The sequence below is a fragment of the Neomonachus schauinslandi genome, chromosome 2, assembly GCF_002201575.2.
Source record: "Neomonachus schauinslandi chromosome 2, ASM220157v2, whole genome shotgun sequence".
NCBI classification, from domain to species: domain Eukaryota; kingdom Metazoa; phylum Chordata; class Mammalia; order Carnivora; family Phocidae; genus Neomonachus; species Neomonachus schauinslandi.
The window spans coordinates 122,299,796-122,322,824 of record NC_058404.1 but is presented as its reverse complement, the minus strand read 5'-3'; the positions used below and the strand labels follow the sequence as shown (position 1 = coordinate 122,322,824).

General features: G+C 39.1%; 1 protein-coding gene across 1 annotated transcript; it reads right to left on the bottom strand.

Moving 5' to 3' along the window:
- Positions 1-4,410: 4,410 nt before the first annotated feature.
- LOC110572112 (alcohol dehydrogenase 1-like) lies at positions 4,411-22,997 on the bottom strand. The gene is made up of 9 exons (XM_021680384.1): positions 22,980-22,997; positions 19,748-19,849; positions 16,572-16,710; positions 14,031-14,118; positions 13,667-13,886; positions 13,192-13,452; positions 11,898-12,033; positions 10,878-11,016; positions 4,411-4,489 (listed from the first exon to the last, which is right to left on the bottom strand). Exons 1-9 carry the CDS (start codon positions 22,995-22,997, stop codon positions 4,465-4,467), a joined length of 1,128 nt encoding a protein of 375 aa, XP_021536059.1. The 3' UTR covers positions 4,411-4,464.
- Between the last annotated feature and the right edge of the window lie 32 nt (positions 22,998-23,029).

The following is a 23,029-nucleotide window of genomic DNA, read 5'->3' as shown; positions in this document are numbered from 1 at the left end:
TTGAGTATTTTGTGCCTCTCTCTTCTGTCCTTCCAAGTTTCTGCTGAAAAATCTGATGATAGCCTTCTGGGGTTTCCCTTGTTTGTAACTGTCTTTTCTCTTGCTGATTTTAAAATCCTCTCTTTATCTCTACTTCTTGCCATTTTAATTACTATGTGTCTTGGTGTGGACATCTTTGGGTTGATTTTGTTGGGGGATCTCTATGCCTTCTGCATCTGGATATCTATTTCCTTCCTCAGATTTGGGAAGTTTTCAGCTATTATTTCTTCAAATAAATGTTCTGCCCTGTTTCCCCTCTCTTCTTCTCCTGGGATCCCTGTAATGTGAATGTTTTTGTTCTTGAAGGTGTTGTTGAAGTCCCTTAATCTATTCACATTTTTTATTATTCTTTTCTCTTTCTCCTGTTCAGCTTGATTGCTTTCCATTACTTTGTTCTCTAGGTCACTGATCTGTTCTTCTGCTTTCTTTAGTGTATTTTAAATTTCAGTTATTGAGTTCTTCATTGCTGATCGGTTCTCTTTTTTTTTAAAGATTTTATTTATTTACGAGAGAGAGATAGAGCACAAATGGGGAGCAGCAGGCAGAGGGAGAGGGAGAGGCAGGCTCCCTGCTGAGCAAGGGGCCTGATGTGAGACTCAATACCAAGACCCTGGGATCATGAGCTGACCCGAAGGCTGCCACCTAACTGACTGAGCCATCCAGGCGCCCCTGATTGGTTCTTTTTGATATTTTCTATCTCTTTGTTGAGGGTCTCACTGGGGTCCTCCACTCTTTTCTCAAGTCCAGTGACTATCTTTATGACCATTGCTTTAAATTCTCTAACAGGCTTATTAGTTATCTCCACTCTGTTTAGCTCTCTTGCTGTGATTTTGTCCTATTCTTTCCTTGGGACATATTCCTCTCTTTCCTCATTTTATTTAATTCTCTGTGTTTGTTTCTCTGTGTGAACAAAGACAGGTATGTCCCCTGCTCTTGAAAGTAGTGGCCTTATGAAGAAGTCCTGTAGTGTCCTGCAGTGCAATGTCTCCTCTTCACCAGAATCTGGCACATCAAGAGTGTCTCCTATGTGTGTTGCATGCACCCTACTATTGTGGCTGAGTTGTGTTTGCCTTTAGTCCAGTCATCTGTGATGGCTCTTTTTGCCCGTTGTGAGCAGGGGTTGGTCCCTGTGTTGTTAGTGGGCCATTCTGGGGTGGCCTTGTGCTTGTGTTGGGTCAGACTAGGCATTTGCTATACCTGCAGTAGCACTGAACTGCAGGGTGCTCTCCCTGCATTGTTCCCTGAGTGACATTCATTGGAGGGTGGGGCCTGCAGGCAGACCAAGATGTCTGTCCCCAGCGCACTGCACAAACTGGTGTGTGTGGTGTTCTTTCCCTCTTCCTATGGCAGGAGTCACTTTGGGGTGGTGTTGACCCCTGTTGAGGCTGATTTGCACACTGCCATATTTATGATGCCACTTTGATAAACTCTTGCCTAGGTTGTGTTACAGGGGGCAGGTGTGCAGAATTCAGGGGTGGGGCATGTGGTGTTTGCAAAGTTTGGGCTGGTCTGCTGTGGGAGGGGACGTGTAGCTGCTTTGGAAAACTCTTGCTGAGCCTGAGTTGGAGGGGGCTGGTCCACAGAAAAGCACGGGGGCAGGGTGCACTGTTAGCAGGCTAGGTGGAAAGTGTTTGTGCTGTGCTGTGTTCTGCAGGTGTCTATGTATCTAGGCTGGGTGGCAGGTGAGGGGAGGAGTGGGATGGAATGGCATCTGCCAGCTCCTTATTTCTTGGAGAAGTCTCCCAAAGATCCCTACACTTCCAGCATACTTTCTGAGATTAGTAAACAAATCTCCTTCCTTTATACCCCAGGTGTTTTCCAAACTGCTACCTCTATGCTGTATCTCAGTGGAGTTGTTTGTCGTGCTGACTCTTTAAAGACAGGGACTCAGTTTCCTATTACCTTCCCACTCTCCCAGAGCTGAGCCTAACAATTTTTAAAGTTCCAGATGTTAAGCCCCACTGATTGTAACAATTCATGAAGTTAATCCCTTTGGTTTTCAAAGCCAAATATTACAGGAATTCATCTTCCTAGTGCAGGTCCCCTGTGCCTGGGATGCCTGGGGTGAGATCTGCTCTGCTCCCCTCTGTGCCCGTGATGTCCCTTTCTCCTAGTTCTAGGGGTCAGTGTAGCTTCCAATTGTGTCTGCCCTTCCTACCCTTTTTGGTGTGACCTCTTTATATTTAGGTGTGGAGAGTCTGTTCTGCATCTCTGGATCATTTTCTGGGTTATTTACACTGATGTGGGTGTTATCTAGGTGTGTCTGTGGGAGGAGGTGAGTGTAGGGTCCTCATACTCTACCACCTTCCTTGGAAGTCCTGTGTACTCATCTTTTATGTTGCCATCATATATATCATTATATGTGTCATATATTTGTCTGAAAATTAATTTTGAGTGCAGTGTGTAAGGAATCCATCTTCATCCCTCTCACCCTCCCTACCCCCAAATTTAGCCACTTGGCCTTACCAAAGCATGTAAATATTTATTGACACTCTATCCTTCTTAGACTGAAGTCCACACATGAGCTAGGTAATGTGAGGGCAATTGGGTTAACTTGATGTCTCTCTAGTCATGTCTGGGGACATAAGGCTCTCAGAGAAGGCGAAGAAAAAACTTTCCATCTAAGTATGTCCTGCTCTTGGCCCTAGTGCGTGTTTCATGTTTCTTGGTTCCCAAGCTTCTTTACAAGTGCAGAGGTCCTCTAGCTTAAGAAACTGTCCTTGATGGCTGGGTACTCCAACCCCAATCTTCTGATAAAGATGCAACAATGCTACCAGCTCTTTTTCTATTTGTGATTTATTAAGAATATGTTCTATTACTGTTTTATTTTCTTTCTCATATTTTCAGTCACCTTGATAGCTTTTAGACTTTATTTAAAACAGTTTTCATTGTATTCTTTTGAAATTCAATTCTTCCTAGTCTTACTTGTTGTTTTATTCTATAGGATGCTTTAATTCTACAGTTAATTTTTATTTATAATTGATTCATTTAAAGTATTCTTTGCTTTATCTTCTTCCTCTTTTAAAAATCCTAATTATTCTTTAAGCTTTTTAGAGATTTTCCATTTTATTCGTATGTTTATGCACATGATCTCCAGTCTTAAAAATCATCAAACAACATGGCTTTTATTTTCCCCATTTTACGGTGGGGCCTTGTGTTTGTGTTGGGTCAGACTAGGCATTTGCTATACCTGCAGTAGCACTGAACTGCAGGGTGCTCTCTCAACTCAGAGAGGGAAGGGGTTGTGAAGGTGAAAGAACTAGATTGTCAGGCTCATATTTAACATAGTCACCTTTTAAAAACATTTTTTTCATGTGTTTTCTTTAATTCTTGGACTTTCTCCCATTATGTCAACTGGCAATTCTGTGCCCAAATATCAGGAAGGGATATTGCAATTAAACAATTATAAAAGGAATTTTCCTCTTGGCTTTTGTGTTTCAAAAGCTGAAGGATTAAGGAGAGTGGAAATGACTCAAGGACAGATGAAAAATATTAGAAAAGAAGCAGGATAAGAAGACCTAAGTTTTGGGGCACCTGCGTGGCTCAGTCGGTTAAGTGGCTGCCTTCGGCTCAGGTCATGATCCCAGGGTCCTGGGATCGAGCCCCACATCGGGCTCCCTGCTCAGCGGGAAGCCTGCTTCTCCCTTCCCCTCTGCCTGCCACTCTACCTACTTGTGCTCTGTCTGTCAAATAAATAAATTAAAAAAAAAAAAGAAGAAGACCTAAGTTTTTCCTTCTGCTCCCAATCTCCCAACCCCAATGAGGAAATGATTATACTGACTCAAAGACTTGAAAAGGAAGTTAGGAGGTTGTAGACATGGAGGAATTCTTCTGAGAGGGTCCTATAGCTGCTACCTAGGGGTGGAGTTAGCAAGATTTCCCAAGTGTGTTTTCGTGTTTGAAAGCAGATGGGAACTATGGCTTGACATTTCATGGGTAGAGGCATAGGATAGTTAGGATTAGGATAGAAAATGGCTTACTGTGTCCTGAGATAGCCTTCCAAAAATTTATGACACCCCAGCATGTTGAGGAAGCAGCAAAAACCTGCAAACTCTTTTGTGGCATGAAAGATACAGAGAAATCTGTGTATTATGGAGGTACTCTGAGGATGGGAACAAGGGATAACTCAGTGATACATTTTATGGACTGGTGACGGAGATCAGTTGGGTTGATGAACATATCAACAATGTCACCACTAAATCCCATCATCTCTCTTCTTAAAGTTATAGAATGAATTATATAACGTCTGTTCTCTAAGAAGTTATTTTATTACAGCTACATTCGAGATGCACTTATTTTATTTTGCACAATTACACTACATTTCCAACTTTGATACTCTTCCTCTGTACTGGAACAATCAGACAGGTGATACAGGAAAGAATGAAATCCCCAAGGATGCCCTTGCACCTTTTATCATCCGGGATCTCAGAACAGCAGAATACAGCGGATGCTGAAAAATAAAAGTGCAATAATAAAATGATTGATTTGCTTAAGAAACTGATTTCAGCAAAGCAATTTTGCACAGTATCATGTGAGGTTACGTTGCCTACCTTCTCCCTTGCTCCCCCTCCTGACTCCACCTTCAACCTAGTTCACCTGTATGAAATACTACCTGATCATCTGATTGGGATCATCATTAATATCACCACCTGGATGCGGTGAAAGCAGGATCAACATCAGGATCCAACATCAGAAAGGAAGTCCTCAGCTTTGAGCCCTGCTCCCTCAGGCTGCATGACCACAAAGACATCCAAACCCTCTGCTACAGCTTTGGATCAGCTTCTGTCAATCCCAGAATCTAGCACTGTGTCTGATTAGGAAAGAAAAAATGCATTTTGGGGGGGGTTCCTTTCCTTTTGTTGTGTGTCTGCTGCCTGCTAGATCCCCTCTCTGCATTCTCCAAAATCTGATTATAAAATTTCAGATGAGGTTTCTTGATTCTTCATTCCCGATTTGTTTGTCTGTTTATTTATGTATGTATGTATGTATGTATGTATGTATGTATATATGTATATATGTATGTATTTATTTATTTATTATGTTATGTTAGTCACCATACAGTACATCATTAGTTTTTTGATGTAGTGTTCCATGATTCATTCTTTGTGTGTAACACCTAGTGCTCCATGCAATATGTGCCTTCCTTAATAACCATCACTGGGCTAACCCATCACTCCACCCTCCCTCCCCTCTAAAACCCTCAGTTTGTTTCCCCGAGTCCATAGTCTCTCACGTTTTGTCTGCCCCTCTGATTCCTCCCCTTCATTTTTCCCTTCCTTCTCCTAATGTCCTCCATGCTATTCCTTATGTTCCACAAATAAGTGAAACCATATGATAATTGACTTTCTCTACTTATTTCACGTAGCATGATCTCTTCCAGTCCCATCCATGCCAGTGCAAAAGTTGGGTACTCATCCTTTCTGATGGCTGAGTAATATTCCATTGTATATATGGACCACATCTTCTTTATCCGTTCATCTGTTGAAGGGCATCTTGGCTCTTTCCACAATTTGGCTATTGTGGACATTGCTGCTCTGAACATTGGGGTGCATATGGCCCTTCTTTTCACTACATCTGTGTCTTTGGGGTAAATGCCCAGTAGTGCAGTTGCTGGGTCATAGGGTAGCTCTATTTTTTTTTTAAGATTTTATTTATTTATTTGACAGAGAGAGACATGGGGAGAGGGAACACAGGCAGGGAGAGTGGGAGATGGAGAAGCAGGCCTCTTGCAGAGCAGGGAGCCCGATGCAGGGCTCCACCAGGACCCTGGGATCATGACCTGAGCCAAAGGCAGACGCTTAATGACTGAGCCACCCAGGCGCCCTGGGGTAGCTCTATTTTTAACTTTTTGAGTAACCTCCACATTGTTTTCCAAAGTGGCTGTATCAACTTGCATTCCCACCAACAGTGTAAGAGGGTTCCCCCCCCTTTTTTTAAAGATTTTATTTATTTATTTGAGAGAGAGAATGAGATAGAAAGAGAGAGCTTGAGACGGGGAAGGGTCAGAGGGAGAAGCAGACTCCCTGCCAAGCAGGAAGCCCAATGCAGGACTCGATCCTGGGACTCCAGGATCATGACCTGAGCTGAAGGCAGTTGCTTAACCAACTGAGCCACCAGGCGCCCCAGGGTTCCCCTTTCTCCACAACCTCTCCAACATTTGTTGTTTCTTGCCTTGCAATTTTTGCCATTCTAACTGATGTAAGGTGGTATCTCAATGTGGTTTTGATTTGAATTTCCCTGATGGCTAATGATGATGAACATTTTTCATGTGTCTGTTAGCCACTTGTATGTCTTCTTTGGAGAAGTGTCTGTTCATGTCTTCTGCCCATTTTTTGACTTGATTATTTGGTTTTTGGGTGTTGAGTTTGAGAAGTTCTTTATAGGTCTTGGATATCAGCCCCTTATCTGTAGTGTCATTTGCACATATCTTCTCCCATTCCGTGGGTTGCCTCTTAGTTTTGTTGACTGTTTCCTTTGCTGTGTAGAAGTTTTTTTATCTTGATGAAGTCCCAAAAGTTCATTTCCCCTTTTGTTTCCCTTGCCTTTGGAGCTGTGTCTTGAATTAAGTTGCTGTGGCTGATGTTGAAGAGGTTAGTGCCTATGTTCTCCTCTAGAACTTTGATGGATTCCTGTCTCACATTGAGGTCTTTCATCCATTTACAGTTTATCTTTTTGTATGGTGTAAGTGAATGGTCGAGTTTCATTCTTCTGTATATAGCTGTCCAATTTTCCCAGCACCATTTATTGAAGAGACGATCTTTTTTCCTAATTTGTCGAAGATTAGTTGTCCATAGAGTTAAGGGTCCATATCTGGGCTCTCTAGTGGCACTACCACTAAATATTCTGTTCCATTGGTCTATGTGTCTGTTTTTGTGCCAGTACCATGCTTCTTGGTGATCACAGCTTTGTAATATAGCTTGAAATCAGGCATCGTGATGCCCCCAGCTTTGTTTTTCTTTTTCAACATTTCCTTGGTGATTTGGGGTCTTTTCTGGTTCCATACAAATTTTAGGATTGTTTGTTCCAGCACTTTGAAAAATGCCATTACTATTTTGATCGGCATGGCGTTGAAAGTATAGACTGCTCTGGGCAGCATAGACATTTTAACAATGTTTATTCTTCTAATCCATGAGCATGGAATGTTTTTCCATCTTTTTGTGTCTTCAACTTCTTTCATAGGTGTTCTGTAGTTTCTAGAGTATAGATCCTTCACCTCTTTGGTTAGGTTTATTCCAGGGTATCTTATGGTTTTAGGTGCTATTGTAAATGGAATCGATTCCCAAATTTCTCTTTCTACAATTACATTGTTAGTGTATAGGAAAGCAACTGATTTCTGTGCACTGATTTTGTATCCTGCCACATTACTGAATTGCTGTATGAGTTCTAGTAATTTGGGGGTGGAGTCTTTTGGGTTTTCCATTTAAAGTATCATGTCATCTGTGAAGAGAGAGAGTTTGACTTCTTTTTTGCCAATTTGAATACCTTTTACTTCTTTCTGTTGTCTGATTGCTGTTGCTAAGACTTCAAGTACTATGTTGAACTATAGTGGTGAGAGTGGGCATCCTTGTCATGTTCCCGACTTTAAGGGAAAAGCCCTCAGCTTTTCCCCATTAAGAATGATATTCACTATGGGCTTTTCATAGATGGTTTTTATGATATTGAGGAATGTTCCCTCTATCCCTACACTCTGAAGAGTTTTAATTAGGAAAGGATGCTGTATTTTGTCAAATGCTTTTTCTGCATCACTTGAGAGGACCATATGGTTCTTCTCTCTCTTATTATTAATGTGTTCTATCACACTGATTGACTTACAAATGTTGAACTACCCTTGCATCCCAGGGATAAGTCCCACCTGGTTTTGATGTATAATCCTTTTAATGTACTGTTGGATCCTATTAGCTAGAAATTCTCCTTTTTGATGGGGTCTTTACCTGGTTTTGAGATCAAGGTAATGCTGGCCTCATAGAATGAGTCTGGAAGCTTTCCTTCTGTTTCTATTTTTTGAAACACCTTCAGGAGAATAGGTATTATTTCTTCTTTGAATGTTTTGTAGAATTCCCCAGGGAATCCATCAGTTCCTGGACTCTTGATTTTTGGGAGGTTTTTGATCACTGCTTCAATCTCGTTACTGACTCTTGGTCTATTCAGGTTGTCAATTTCTTCCTGTTTCAGTCTTGGTAGTTTATAGGTTTCCAGGAAGGCCTCCATTTCTTCCAGGTTGCTTAATTTACTGGCATATAGTTGTTGATGGTAATTTCTGATAATTGTATTTGAGCAAATTGTAGCTGAGAACTTCCCTAATCTGGGGAATGAAACAAGCATTTGTGTCCTAGAGGCAGAGAGGACCCCTCCCAAGATCAAGGAGAACAGACCAATGCCTCAGCATGTAATAGTAAAACTCGCAAATCTTAAGACCAAGGAAACCATCTTAAGGGCAGTTAGGGGGAAGAGATTCCTTACATACAGAGGGAAGAACAACAGAATGACCTCAGAACTGTCCACAGACACCTGGCAAGCCAGAAAGGGCTGGCAAGACATATTCAGGGTACTAAAGGAGAAGAACTCGCAGCCAAGAATACTTTATCCAGCAAGGCTGTCATTCAGAATGGATGGAGAGATGCAGAGCTTCCAGGACCGGCAGAAACTGAAAGAATATGTGACCACTAAGCTGGCCCTGCAAGAAATATTAAGGGGGGTTCTATAAAAGGAGAAAGACCCCTAGAGTGATATAGAACAGAAATTTACAGAGACAATCTATAGAAACAAGGACTTTACAGGCAACATGATGACAATAAAATCATATCTTTCAATATTCACTCTCAATGTGAACAGCCGAAATGCTCCCATAAAACAGCACAGGGTTGCAGATTAGATACAAAGACAGGACCCATCCATATGCTGTCTATAAGAGACTCATTTTGAACCTAAAGACACATCCAGACTAAAAGTGAAGGGATGGAGAACCATTATTCATGCCAACAGATCTCAAAAGAAAGCTGGGGTAGCAATTTTCATATCAGACAAATTAGATTTTAAGCTAAAGACTGTAGTTAGAGACACAGAAGGACACTATATCATTCTTAAAGGGTCTGTCCAACAAGAGGATCTAACAATTGTAAATACCTGTGCCCCCAACATGGGAGCAGCCGACTACATAAGCCAACTGTTAACCAAAATAAAGAGACATATTGATAATAATATGTTAATAGTAGGAGACCTCAACACTCCACTCTTAGCAATAGACAGACCATCTAAGTAGAAAATCAACAAAGAAATAAGAGCTTTGAATGACACACTGGACCAGATGGACCTCATAGATATATACAGAACATTCTACCCAAAACCACAGGATACTCATTCTTCTCAAGCAGCATGGAACTTAATCCAGAATAGACCACATACTGGGTCGCAAATCAGGTCTCAACTGATACCAAAAGATTGAGATTATTCCCTGCCTATTCTCAGACCACAATGCTTTGAAACTGGAACTCAATCATAAGAGAAAATTTGGAAGAAATTCAAACACTTGGAAGCTAAAGACCACCCTGCTTAAGAATGTTTGGGTCAACCAGGAAATCAAAGAAGAACTTAAACAATTCATGGAAACCAACGAGAACAAAAACACATCGGTCCGAAACCTATTGGATACTGCAAAGGCGGTCCTAAGGGGAAAATGCAAAGCCATCCAAACCTCAGTCAAAAAAGCAGAAAAATCCCAAATTCACTAACTTTACACCTTAAAGAACTGGAAAAAAATCAACAAATGAAGCCTAAGCCATGCACGAAAAGAGAAAAATTAAGATTAGAGCAGAGATCAGTGAATTAGAAACCAGAAACACAGTAGATCAGATCAACGAAACTAGAAGCTTGTTCTTTGAAAGAATTAATAAGATTGATAAACCACTGTCTAGACTTATCCAAAAGAAAAGAAAAAGGACCCAAATTAATAAAATTATGAATGAAAGGGGAGAGATCACGGCTAACACCAAGGAAATAGAAACAATTATCATTCCTGATTTAGATGGGCTCACATGCTGGGTCAAAATGAAGAAAGTGTTATACCAGTGTAAAATTTAAAGACCTAGATTCAATTTTTTAAAAAAATCACTTAACAGAAAATGTAGGTAGAGTTGGGGGAGAGAATATGAAAGGGAGATGTGCTTGGAATCAGAATGAGAAAATCAAAGCATTTATCACAGGAGTAATTCCTCTTTACTTATTGTTGCTAGTTCTCTTCTGTGTCTCCAGCATTTAGGACAGTACGGGCAAATATTGCGCTACCACTAAATAAACATTGAATGAACAAATGAACACACTGAGTGAACACTCCATCCCTGCTAGCTTTAGCAGAGTGACTATTTGTCAGAAATGATGTAGAAGGATTTGTGCTCTAGGTGGAGTCTAAACCTTGGCCTTTAAGATTCCTTGCAAGATTGTATGACTCCAGTCATGTCAACTCATTCATTCTAGATCATTTCTCTAACCAGAAAAAAAAACAAAACCATAATTGACCAATGTAGTGTGGAGTGGTTCTTAGTATTATATTGAATTCTCGAACATTTCTTTAAAATAGATGTGGGTATTTCCTGAAGAGGGGCCTACAGGTAAAACCTTTTCTTTTCCTGGTGACAGTAGGGAATAGGGTCGAGCATGTGAAAGATATTGAAGATCCAGGTAGCCCTCTCTTTCTCACAAAACCACTTGGAAATGTTTGAAGAGTCATTTTCACTGTGAATTCAGGAGAACTTAAACAATTCATGGAAACCAACGAGAACAAAAACACATCGGTCCGAAACCTATTGGATACTGCAAAGGCGGTCATCAAATAAAGCACTCACGTTTTTCCAGCATGGTACAACTCGAAAGCTTTGTGGAGTTGGTCAAAAGGCAACTGATGGGTTACTAATGGATCTATATTAATTTTATTTTGCAGGTAGCCAGTCACTAGTTGGGGAATACAGTCTCTGGTTTTATAATCTGCAAAACAAAAAGGCTATTGTAATAAGATTTGAGAAATGCCAAACCAACCAAAGGGAAAAAAATGATGTCATGGAGATTTTCTTCTGAAAATTTGACACTGAACATGGAAAATAAATCATTTATACATCAGAAACCATTGACTACTGTTACTAAGTGTGCTGCTCCAGAAATTCTGTTATCTAGAATTCCTTTGGAGAAAAACTGGGTCAATATTCACATTTTACTGAATTGAAAAATCATCCCTTTAAACTAGAAGTCTCTAGCTCAGTTCCTGGGCTTACCATGGAATAAATATTTCCTCCTCTTTGTATTCACACACATGGAGATGGCATTGGGAACTTACTATCAGAGGAATGGGGACAGATGGGGTTGTTAATTGACTAAAGCTGTTCATCAATATTGCTCATAAATAAGGGCTCTTCTGGAAAGATAAGAGCTGGTGCCAAAATACCAGGTTGGTGTTATATATTTATAAATAATTATATATATATCTATATATAGTTTATATATACACATATATAAATATATATATTATTTATATAGTGTTATATAATTAAGAAGTTTTGCTGCTAAAAGAGCACAACAAACCCACTGGCATGGAATTGAGGTTGACTGACCTCAATTATTGACTGAATTACTTGAAACATTGAAAAAACCCAAAAACTATTTTGCAGGAGATAAAAATTGTATTTGAGCTTAAAAAACCTATTTAATTAAATTAACTGAAATTGATTTGCAAAATTATCCTACTCATTGGAGAAGTCTTTTCTACCATTATAGCTCTGTTTCCTCAAGGAGAGGAATTTTGAATTCTATGTTTCTAAAAAGTCAAAAGGGATTTCATGGAAGCAACCAACCCCTCCTATTCATTGACCTACCTCCTAAGCATACACCCTTCAGTGTCCGTCCAGAGAAAATCACTGATGCATCCAGGGAAAGCTTTGAGTTTAATGGAGGCAGCCCAACAATCAGACAGACACCATAGCTCAGGTGGCAGGAATCCCAAGCAGCAAGCTGATAATGATAATAAGGACCAAAAGCACCTTCCCATGAATAACTAACAACTACCACCAGAGGTGGAAGGAATCACGTTCCTAAATCTTGAACCTCTTCCTGGCCAGATGCTACCTCAACCTCAGTTTCAACACTGCCAGTGATAGGATCTTATTAGAAAACCAGTAGAGTTTAGTGGGAAAGAGCACAGACTGCTAGCTGTCTGACCTTAGGTAAGTTACTTAACCTCCCTATGCCTCAGTTTCTTCATTTGTAAAAAGAAGAATAATACTACCTATGGTTATGAGGATTAAGTGATTTATCATTCTTAAAACATTTAGAACACTATCTGGCATAGACTAAGGAGCACATATTTGTTAAATAAAATTACCCATTGCCTTTGCCAGACCTTCTCACTAGCCATGGTTCTCTGTCTAGATTGTCTTGATTTGTATTAAAACAAAACAAATATATACATATGGGTGTGTGAGAAGCATTATTATTTTTTTAAATTCACTTTTGTAGGGATGTATAGTGTACTTCTTCACATCTATTTATTTTACTTTCTGGTTATGAACCAGAAAAGGTTGACTGAGCCTTTCTGTCTTTCTCCTTTCCTCTGTTTTGCCTTATTTTCTCTTTCCTGTTACCTATATCACTACCTTTACTTCCTTTGTTTTTCAATCAAGTACATTAGGTACACACTGAAACATATTAGATGTCTACATTCTGTCCTCTAAACTGTAAGATCCAAGAGTATGGTACCTATTTTATTCACCCTTGTATCCCTAGAACATAACACATTGATGCATAGGAATTCATTTTTCAAATGAATGAATTGTTCTAATACAGGACCCATAATTATCATGTGAATTAAATAATGTTTATACTTAAATATAAAAGCATATATGCAGAGCTAGGAATAAAGAAAAGGGAGTACTGGTATTGTGGCCTTTTGAATGTTTAAACTTTGTGTACTACAATGACATATTTTTAAGTGTCTATTGCTTTTATTTTTAAAATAAATGTTTTAGAGTGAATTTACATTCTGTTTTTACCTTTGGGGTCCACAGGTCCAAAACCTATGTTCAGGAGAGTTTATACCTATCTACATGAGGATATTTAGCATGTCCCTCCCCCCCATTAAGCATCTAATCACTGTGCCCCAAGCCCACGTACCATGACATCACTGAGTCCAGTGGCCTCAAAGGCAAAGTCAACACCAACTCCTGTCATTTCCATGATCACCTGCTGGACAGGCTTCTTGAGTTTTCGAGGATTGAGACAATCAGTGACCCCTAACGCTCTGGCCCGGGGAAACTTCTCCTCATTGATGTCAACCCCAATGATTCTAGAAGCACCAGATGCTTTACAGCCCATGACAATGGCTGAACCGATTCCACCAAGTCCATAGACCATGCAGGTGGAACCACGAGTGACCTACAAATTCACAAGGCATGTTTGTATTAGGAATCAAACCTGGGCACATATGTAATTAAGAAAACAAACAAACAAACAAACAAACAAACAAACAAAAACAACCACTGAAACTTTTGGAACTGTATATAACAGTTGAACATTTAGACTGGTGTAATTTTGATGTTTTCCAGGCAAATCACTATGACATATACTAACACACAGGTACCTTCCTCACCTTGGCCAAGTGCACAGCAGCCCCGTAACCTGTGGGCACCTCACAGCTTATGACACTGACTTTATCCATAGGAGCAGCAGCATCAATTTTTGCCACTGCAATCTCAGGTACAACAGAATATTCAGTGAATGTGCTTGTGCGTAAAGAGTGATGAATCTTTTTCCCTTTGCAGGTAAATCTGCTAGTCCCGTCCAGCATCAGTCCCGAAGGAGTCAGAACACTGTTCCGCGGTGACATGGACACAGGTGCAGGCAGTGGTACCGACGTATGCAGTCGTAAAGACAGAAGGGAGCCCCTTCAGTTACAGGTCAGCGCTTGTACAATATCAGCAATTTAATAAAAGAGTAAAGGGTAAATTACTAACTCTTGCTTCTCACAGAAGTTTCCCTTGGGATGCAAGCAGGAACTGTATTCTCTACACTGTGGAATAGCGAGTGTGAGGACTTTATCTCCTATATATATAAAAATAATAATACAAGCATTAGTTTAAAATATTATTGGAACTGAAATACAATTGGATGGTTTGAAAACTTGCTGTGGGCAGCTTATGGCAGCCAGGATATGGCAGCCCATTATTGTTTTTTTTCTTTTTAAGTTTTTATTTAAATTCCAGTTAGTTAACATACAGTGTTATATTAGTTTCAAGTACTGTTCTGATGCAACACTTCCATACAACACCCAGTGCTTTTAACAATAAGTGTACTCCTTAATCCCCATCACCTATTTGACCCATCCCGCTGCCCACCTCCCCTCTGGTAACCATCAGTTTGTTTTCTATGGTTAAGAGTCGGCTTCTTGGTTTGTCTTCCTGTGTTTTTTTTTTCCCTTTGTTTGTTTATTTTGTTTCTTAAATTCCACATATAATTTAAATCATATGATATTTGTCTTTCTCTGATTGGCTTATTTCACTTAGCATAATACCCTCTAGCTCCATCCATGTCATTGCAAATGGCAAGAGTTCATTCTTTTTTATGGCTGAGTAATATTCCATTGTGTGTTCTCTATACCACATCTTCTTTATCCATTCAGCAGTTGATGGACACTTGGGCTGTTTCCATAATTTGGCTATTGTTGATAATGCTGCTATAAACATTGGGGTGCATGTATCCCTTTGAATTAGTATTTTTGTACCCTTTGGGTAGATACCTAGTAGTGCACAAAAATGCTCTATCATAGAGTACTTTTATTTTTAACTTTTTAAGGAACCTCCATACTGTTTCCAGAGTGGCTGCACCAGTTTGCATTCCCCCCAATAGGGCAAGAGGGTTCCCCTTCCTCTGCATCCTCACCAACACCTGTTGTTTCCTGAGTTGCTCATTGCTGTTTTGAATGAGAAACCATATAACCTGGTTTTAGAAATTACATTATTCTTTTGGGCAAATAATGGAAATTTGGGGATATTTCTTATGGGGTGGATAGTTGTAGGTCTGCTTGCCCTTGCTCTGGAAATAGAATAATGAAACTAAGACTAAACCTTACAGATGTTATCTAGTTTAACCCTTTTGTTTTCCATTTGAAGGATTTAAGCCCCACAGTGTAGTCACCTGCGTAAAGTGGCCTAAATAGGTAATAACAGAGCACTTTTCATTGAATCTTCTTGCCCCATGATGGCACACTGACCCATAGCAGCCTCTGACATATTTTCTTTAGTGGGGCTAAGTTCCTAGATATGCTAATTCCAGAGAATAAAAGGAATCACTCTCCCTCTGCAGAGAGAGTTCTGAAGAGAATATTGATTATATTTGGATCCCGTCATTAGCTAGCCTTCCTAGGCCTTGGGGTGACAGGCTGGATAGGGTCTGTGAAGAAAATTAATTAACAGTCATCACAGACTTACAAAGACCTGGTCAGAAGTCTACAACATTGTTGCTGATGGCCCTTATAATTTTCCTAACAAAGAACCACCCCCACCCCACCCTTGGTCTCTTGCAGAGTTTAGATGGCATTAAAATCTCTTGTAAGTTTAAATAAGGCACATCTTAACTTCACTGGCCCTTAAAAATTTCAAAGTTCCTGGATCTCAAATTCAGGAGAACTTTTGCTCTCTTATCCTTTCCCTCCAAATGCTCATTGTTTTTCACTGGAATTTTTTTTCTAGCTAAAGAGGATGAGTTAGAGCATATATCTCACATGTTTGCATTATGTTCTTGGAGACATAGAGACCATGCCTTTTACTTTTGTCCCCCTGCTGTGCATAGTATCAGATGCATGGTAGCCACTCCATAATTGTTTGCTAAATGAATTCCCTGGTAAGAGCTTCACAAGTGTCCTGACTATGCACTCTCTTAAATCTCTTTGTGTTCCTGGCTCCAAGTTGTGAGGTTTTGTAGTATCTTAATCTGTGTGGTTGCTTTTATTCATTCTGTTCATTTCAGACGTACTAAGAATAGCTATGTCAAAATCTTTTTTGATAGTCTGGGGAAGAGCATATACTTGATTTCTTTGATTCTTTGAAATATCTTTATCATCCTGTCAATTACAATTCAAATTCTATATTCCAGTTGATTAAAACATTCATTTGTCAAGCATTCTAATGCATTCTAACCCTAGGACAGGCACTGTGCTAGGCATGTGGGGGGTAAAAATATATATAAGAAACAGTCTCAATAGTTTTCAATCTATTTAGAGGTACAATGGTCCTATCTCAAATCTTATTTAGCTATGGATATACACTTGGCTCATCTGTTGCCCCTCTGGATTTCTAGAGAAGACAGTAGGGAAACTGTGACTCTTGGAGTCCCTGGATACACTTAATATAATGATATGTGATTAGTTAGAAGATCTCGAGGCAAACCAGTTTTTTTCTCCTGTAAATATATGTTAATGCATTTAAGTTCCTCTTCTGTGCAAGGGTTGCTCTTTGGGAGGCTTTTTGTGGGAAGGGTTTCATGGCCCCACTTCCTACCTGATTTCACTGAGCTCACTCCTTTGCCAATACTCTCCACAGTCCCAGCTCCTTCATGGCCCGGGATAAAAGGAAAGACTGCTGAGATGAATCCTTTTATTGCATGATCATCAGTACCACAGATCCCTGTAGATGCCATCTGCATAGGAATTAAGTGACCAAGGATCAGTTGGTTTGGAATTTTTCTTTCTTTCTTTCTTTTTTTAATCTGAAACTGATTATTAAAATTTTTTTACATGAATTATGTCATTTGATCCCTATACCAATGCTCAGAGGAATACAGGGCAGATCTTATCATTTCCAATTTAAAGATGAGGAAAGGGAGATTCAAAGACTGAAAATGACTCGTCCAAAGTCACATGGCACATGTTCAGATCTGGAAATAAATTTAGGTTTTTTGAAATCTACTCTGTACATTTATGTCATCAAATAGTTTTGAAATATGAGGGACAGTTGCATACGATGAAGGACTTTTTGCCCACATTATCAATAGCACCGCCATTGAGAAAGAATTTTAAGCCCATATTGTGGAATGTTTTTCCCGTGCTCTGGGAAAATCTGTTTTTAGCATTTCAAACTTGTACGTTGGAAACATTCTTTAAATTAATAATGTAAAAATGAGTTTCAGTTAAAATTAACCATTGCAAAATTTAGTTGACATTGAGAAGTGTGTTTTCTTTTTTTTAAGATTTTATTTATTTATTTGACAGAAAGAGGCACAGCAAGAGAGGGAACACAAGCAGGGGGAGTGGGAGAGGGAGAAGCAGGCTTCCCGCGGAGCAGGGAACCCGATGCGGGGCTCCATCCCAGGACCCTGGGATCATGACCTGAGCTGAAGGCAGACGCCTAATGACCTTGCCACCCAGGCGCCCTGACATTGAAAAGTTTTAAAACTTCTTACTTAATGGCCTGAGTTTTCTTGTCTGTTAATAGGCCTGACCCAACTACACTGATCATAAAAATGAAATATTTCATGTACCATAGCCCCTAAGTTAACTGCTCTGCCCGGAAGACAGCCAGGAAAACATATGCCCGAACATACTGACTAGCTTTCCAGTATGTGTAGTTGGAATGGCAGCATTTATAACGGGAACACTGGGAACAACCATGGTGTCTGATTGTGGCAAATGGCTGAGAATATATCTCATGAGCAATATGCTGTGCTTTGGGTTGCCACAGTGCTAAAATGGCTTCAAGATGCTATCAAAGGCCAGAAGTGTTGTTTCAGGTAAGCAGCAGGCTGGAATCCCCTTGTTAGGTTTGTCCTATATATCAGATAAGAATATGCAGTTATTTTGGGGAAGTCGTCCATGGCATAAGCTGGAGGTGGAATTGTCTGTGCTTATGAACAGATCCAGTCCTTAAGTTTGATTTTGTCTAGGGCTCAGTGCGATATTGCTCAGGTTCTTGCTGCTGCAACATCTACCTTGGTGGACTGTGGATTTATTATTTAGGGGTTAGCCTTTGTGGTGAAGGAGCAGATCAGTGTAAGAAGACAATATTGGCTAATTAGGAAACATTTCAGCGGATGGTGACCCAGTATACAGTAAGCACTAATTGGGGCGCCTGGGTGGCTCAGTCGTTAAGCGTCTGCCTTTGGCTCAGGTTATGATCCCAGCGTCCTGGGATCGAGTCCTGCATCAGGCTCCCTGCTCCGCAGGGAGACTGCTTCTCCCTCTCCCACTCCCCCTGCTTGTGTTCCTGCTCTCGCTATCTCTCTCTTGTCAGATAAATAAATAAAATCTTAAAAAAACAAACAATAAGCACTAATTAAAAGCTGTTTGGATACATGATAAATAGAAAAACATAGCTTCTGTGAGACTGTGGACTTCGAAAAACAAACTGAGGGTTTTAGAGGGATGGGGGGTGAGGGGATGGGTTAGCCTGGTGATGGGTATTAAAGAGGGCACGTACTGAATGGGGCACTGGGTGTTATACGCAAACAATGAATCATGGAACACTACATCAAAAACTAATGATGTAATGTATGGTGACTAACATAACATAATAAAATAGAATTTAAAAAAAAGAAAAACATAGTTTCTGATTGGCAGTCAGTTACTAAACTCCTTTCTCTGTGTACATTCTTATCACTTTTCATTTTGTTCTTTACCATCTCTCACTGGTGAAATAAAATCTCTAGCGTAACACTAGACATGGAGTTGATATATTTAATGTTAGTTCCCATATTCTCCTGTTTTGTCTTTCACTGCCCATCTGTCTTTTTCTACTTTCCTCCTTCCTTTCATTGCCTTTCCCTCTGTCATCTTTCCAATTCCCTTCATTTCTTTTCTGTTGTAACCATCCTCCTATACCTTCTACTTTGATTAGATATAGTATGGACTAGAAGCATGTGGCTTTCAGTATTTGTTGTGTTCATTAAATCAAGTGTTGAATTCCTGGTCTCAAATTAGAAGATAGGTGAAGTTAATGTTTAATAAGACTTAACACAATAATACTCCGAATATGAGTATTTAATGATTTTGTAAAATTTGAAATGCATTGATTGAGAGGTGATTTGAGAGTGGTAAGGAGCCTTTGACAGGCCAGTGTTCTCCCATCCCTGGTCTAAATTCTGTTCAATAATGGTTAACTCTTCCAAGTCGCTTTGGAGACTATCATGGAGTCCTAGCTGTTCATTCCTAGAAACTGAAATTTACCACAGAATGAACTTTTTCAGACAAACTCTGAGATTATTATAATCTATGAGCCCAAAACAATAGAGGTAGAAAATTAGTCTGGTAGTCACTGCGTATTCATTTGTTGATATCAATTTTGCGTCATAGAAGTAGGGGGAAATGCACTTCTTGTCTCCTTTCCCTCAAAAATGAAAAAAAAGTTACTACTTAAAGCACGTTCTAGGTCACGTTGTGAAGTATATAGGCCTATGGTATTATATAATTTAAGTAAAAATTTCAATCCTGAAAAAATAATTATGGTGGATGAGTGAACTACTAGTATTTTACAAGTATTAAGAATATCTTAAACATTTATTACCTCTATTCATTTATCTTAGTTTTAAAATTTCTTCTTTTACTAAGAAAAGTGGACAAACCCCAAATGCAAATTTTATACATATTATATATATATATATATATATGTAATATATATATGAAATGAAACAGGATTTCCTTACATTTACCTTCAAAGGTAAAAGTTAAAAGACTTAAGTTTACCTTAATTCGAACTTCCCCAGCCTTTGGTGGTTCAACTTGTACTTCCTCAATTGAAAGAGTAGAATTTGCCACCCAGGCAATGGCTGCCCGGCATGTAATTGTCTGTTGACACAACAACAATAAAATGACATCATTTAATGAAAAAATTTAACTTTTATTCTGATCATGCAAATGACACTTATTTGTTACAATTAGTAAAAATACAAAAATCAAAAAGAAACAGAAGAAAGATCATTGCAATTTCAGATACAACCTGTTGAAATTTTAGCATATTCCCTTCCAGTCTCTTAAGACAATTCTGATGTAGTTGAGATTGTATCTATAAGCAGTTTTGTATTCTGCTTTTTTGCTAGTAACAGCCACCATATAGTGAGCATTTATTATTTACTTGTAAGTAAGCATTTTCTCGTGACTCCAAATGCTTTGTAATCAGAAATTTAAATGGCTACTTTGTATTTCATCGTTTGAATGTGTCCAATTTGCTTAATAACTATCTAGATATGTAATTACTTCCATTGTTTTAACTATTCTAAAGTATACTGTGATAAACAACTTTGTTCATAATTTTGACTTGTCTGGTTTCCTAAAGTAACAATTACTTTGGAAAAGATAGAGACATTGTTAGGGCTAAATTGATTTCCAAATTTCTTTACAGAAATGTTGAATAATTTGGCACAATTCCTAGAAGCATAAAAGAATATCTGTATCATCATTTATTCCACCCTTATTAGCATTGACAGTAGTCGTTAAAACCAAAGTATCTAATAGGTACAAAAAGCTAGCTATTTTTTTCCACTAGTATTTTTTGAATGCTAATCATGTTGAATATTTTTTATGTTTATGTTAGTCATATGTATTTTCCTGTTTTGTGGAGTGTTTGGTCATATAGTTAATATAAGTATCTACTGGCATCTTGGAGTTTTTCTTATTAGTCATTTGACCTCTTTACACATTAAAGGAGTGAGTTATTATCTGTCAGCTTGTCGTACATGATTTTCCCTGGTTGATATTTGAACCTTAATTTTTATGAAGTTACATGCATGTGCATGCACACACACACACACACACATTTTAAAATTTGGCTAGTTGAAGTATCTTTTCCTTTGTTATTTATTCCATTTTTATACTTTGGAGATTCTCTCCATATAGAGACTAAATATTTATCTTCTTTCTGGGTTTTTATAGTTTGATTTTTAAATATTTAACTCTTAAATCCAACTTAAAATTATTTTTTTGTGTGATGTGCCATCATAGACTCTAAATGAATTGTCTTAGCATGAACTCTTGATTGTTTCTCTCATTTCTGCTTAAACTAGCCCCTTTACTACAGAAGTTCTTACATTTACAGGTTAGGTTGCTCTTTGGAAACTGTTTCCTATCGTCCCATTTTTCTTCCTGGCAGTTCCTGCAGCGGCATCTTTTTTTTTTTTTCCTGCAGCGGCATCTTGATGATTTGAATACTTTAAGTTTTTTATTTATCTTAATATCTGGTGGGGTTAGTACACTTTATAATTTTATGTATATTCCATTTGCAAGTTTACTGCACTAGTAATTGTAAGTTGTACTGAGCTGACTAAATCTGTTATGTCGTCAAGAAATTTAGATCACCACTAGAGGAGTTAATATATATCTTATAATACAAAGAAAAGGGACAAATGCCAGAAGAGAAATTAAAATAAATGATACCAAAAAACAAAATTACTTCTGGGATGCCTGGGTAGCTCAGTTGGTTGTTTCTGCCTCTCAGTTTTGGCTCAGGTCATGATCTCATGGGTTGTGGGATGGAGCCCTGAGTCGGGTTTCTTGCTCAGCTGGGAGTCTGCTTGAAAGATTCTCTCCCTGGGCGCCTGGGTGGCTCAGTTGGTTAAGCGACTGCCTTCGGCTCAGGTCATGATCCCAGGGTCCTGGGATCGGTCCCGCATCGGGCTCCCTGCTCTCCAGGGAGCCTGCTTCTCCCTCTCCCACTCCCCCTGCTTGTGTTACCTCTCTCGCTGTATCTCTCTCTGTCAAATAAATAAATAAAATCTTAAAAAAAAAAAAAAGAAAGATTCTCTCCCTCTGCCCTACCCCTCCCCACCACATGCCGCCCCCAAAATAAATAAATAAATCTTAAACAAAAAAGGAAAAAACATTACTTGTTTCAGGATGAAATAATTCTGCTTTTACCTGCTGAACTCAAGTAAAAATTTATGAAAAAACTTTTGTAATTTCAGAATGATACACACTCAAGGCAAAAAACTTGGAAAACTCAGACAAAGGTAAAAAGGAAAAACTGCAAGTCTGGCACCCATATATTACTATTTGTAACATTTTAGGGTGTTTCCAATTGATAGTCTATGTGTGTTTGTGTAATCCTACTAAGAATACTGTTTTAGAGTCTGCTCTTGCATTTTGCTTTATAAATGTTTTCCAGGTAATTTAAAATGATCACTTAGGACTTTATTGACTAATGTATCATAATTTATTTAATCAGTTTATTAGTATTTGACACATCTTCCAATGTTATACTTTTTTTTTTTTTGAGAGAGAGAGAGCGAGCGAGCACGAGTGTTGGGAGGATCAGAGGGAGAGGGACAAGCAGGCTCCGTGTGGAGCACAGAGCCCAACGTGGGACTGGATCTCACCACCCCAAGATCACAACCTGAGCCGAAATAGTCAGAGGCTTAACTGACTGAGCTATACAGGCGTCCCTCCAGTGTTATGTTCTTAAAAACAACGCCACAGGGGCGCCTGCGTGGCTCAGTCGGTTGGGCGGCTGCCTTCCGCTCAGGTCACGATCCTGGAGTCCCGGGGTCGAGTCCCGCATCGGGCTCCCTGCTCGGCGGGGAGTCTGCTTCTCCCTCTGCCCCTCCCCCCTCTCGTGCTCTCTGTCTCCCATTCTCTCTCAGATGGATAAATAAAAAATCTTTAAAAAAAAAAACAAAACAATGCCACAGTTAACCTATTTATAAAAACAACATAATTATTTCCTTTGAATAAACTTCTGGGTCAAATGATAGGCAAATTTTTAAGACATTTGATACAATATTTTCAAACTATCACCCAAGAAATTTCTAGCAAGTTATTTTCCCACCAGTGATGTTTGAGTTTCTGCAGGTGGGAAACATTAGGTATTGTCATTAAAAATCTTTGCTAATCTGATTGGAGAAAATGGTGTCTTAATTTTGTTTCAGGGTATGTTTTTAGATAACTAATGAAAATGATATAGATCTATTTTAAAGGTAGCACTTACTTTGCCTGAAGTGTCCATGATGAATTTTCTTTCCATGGTGCCTTACAGGT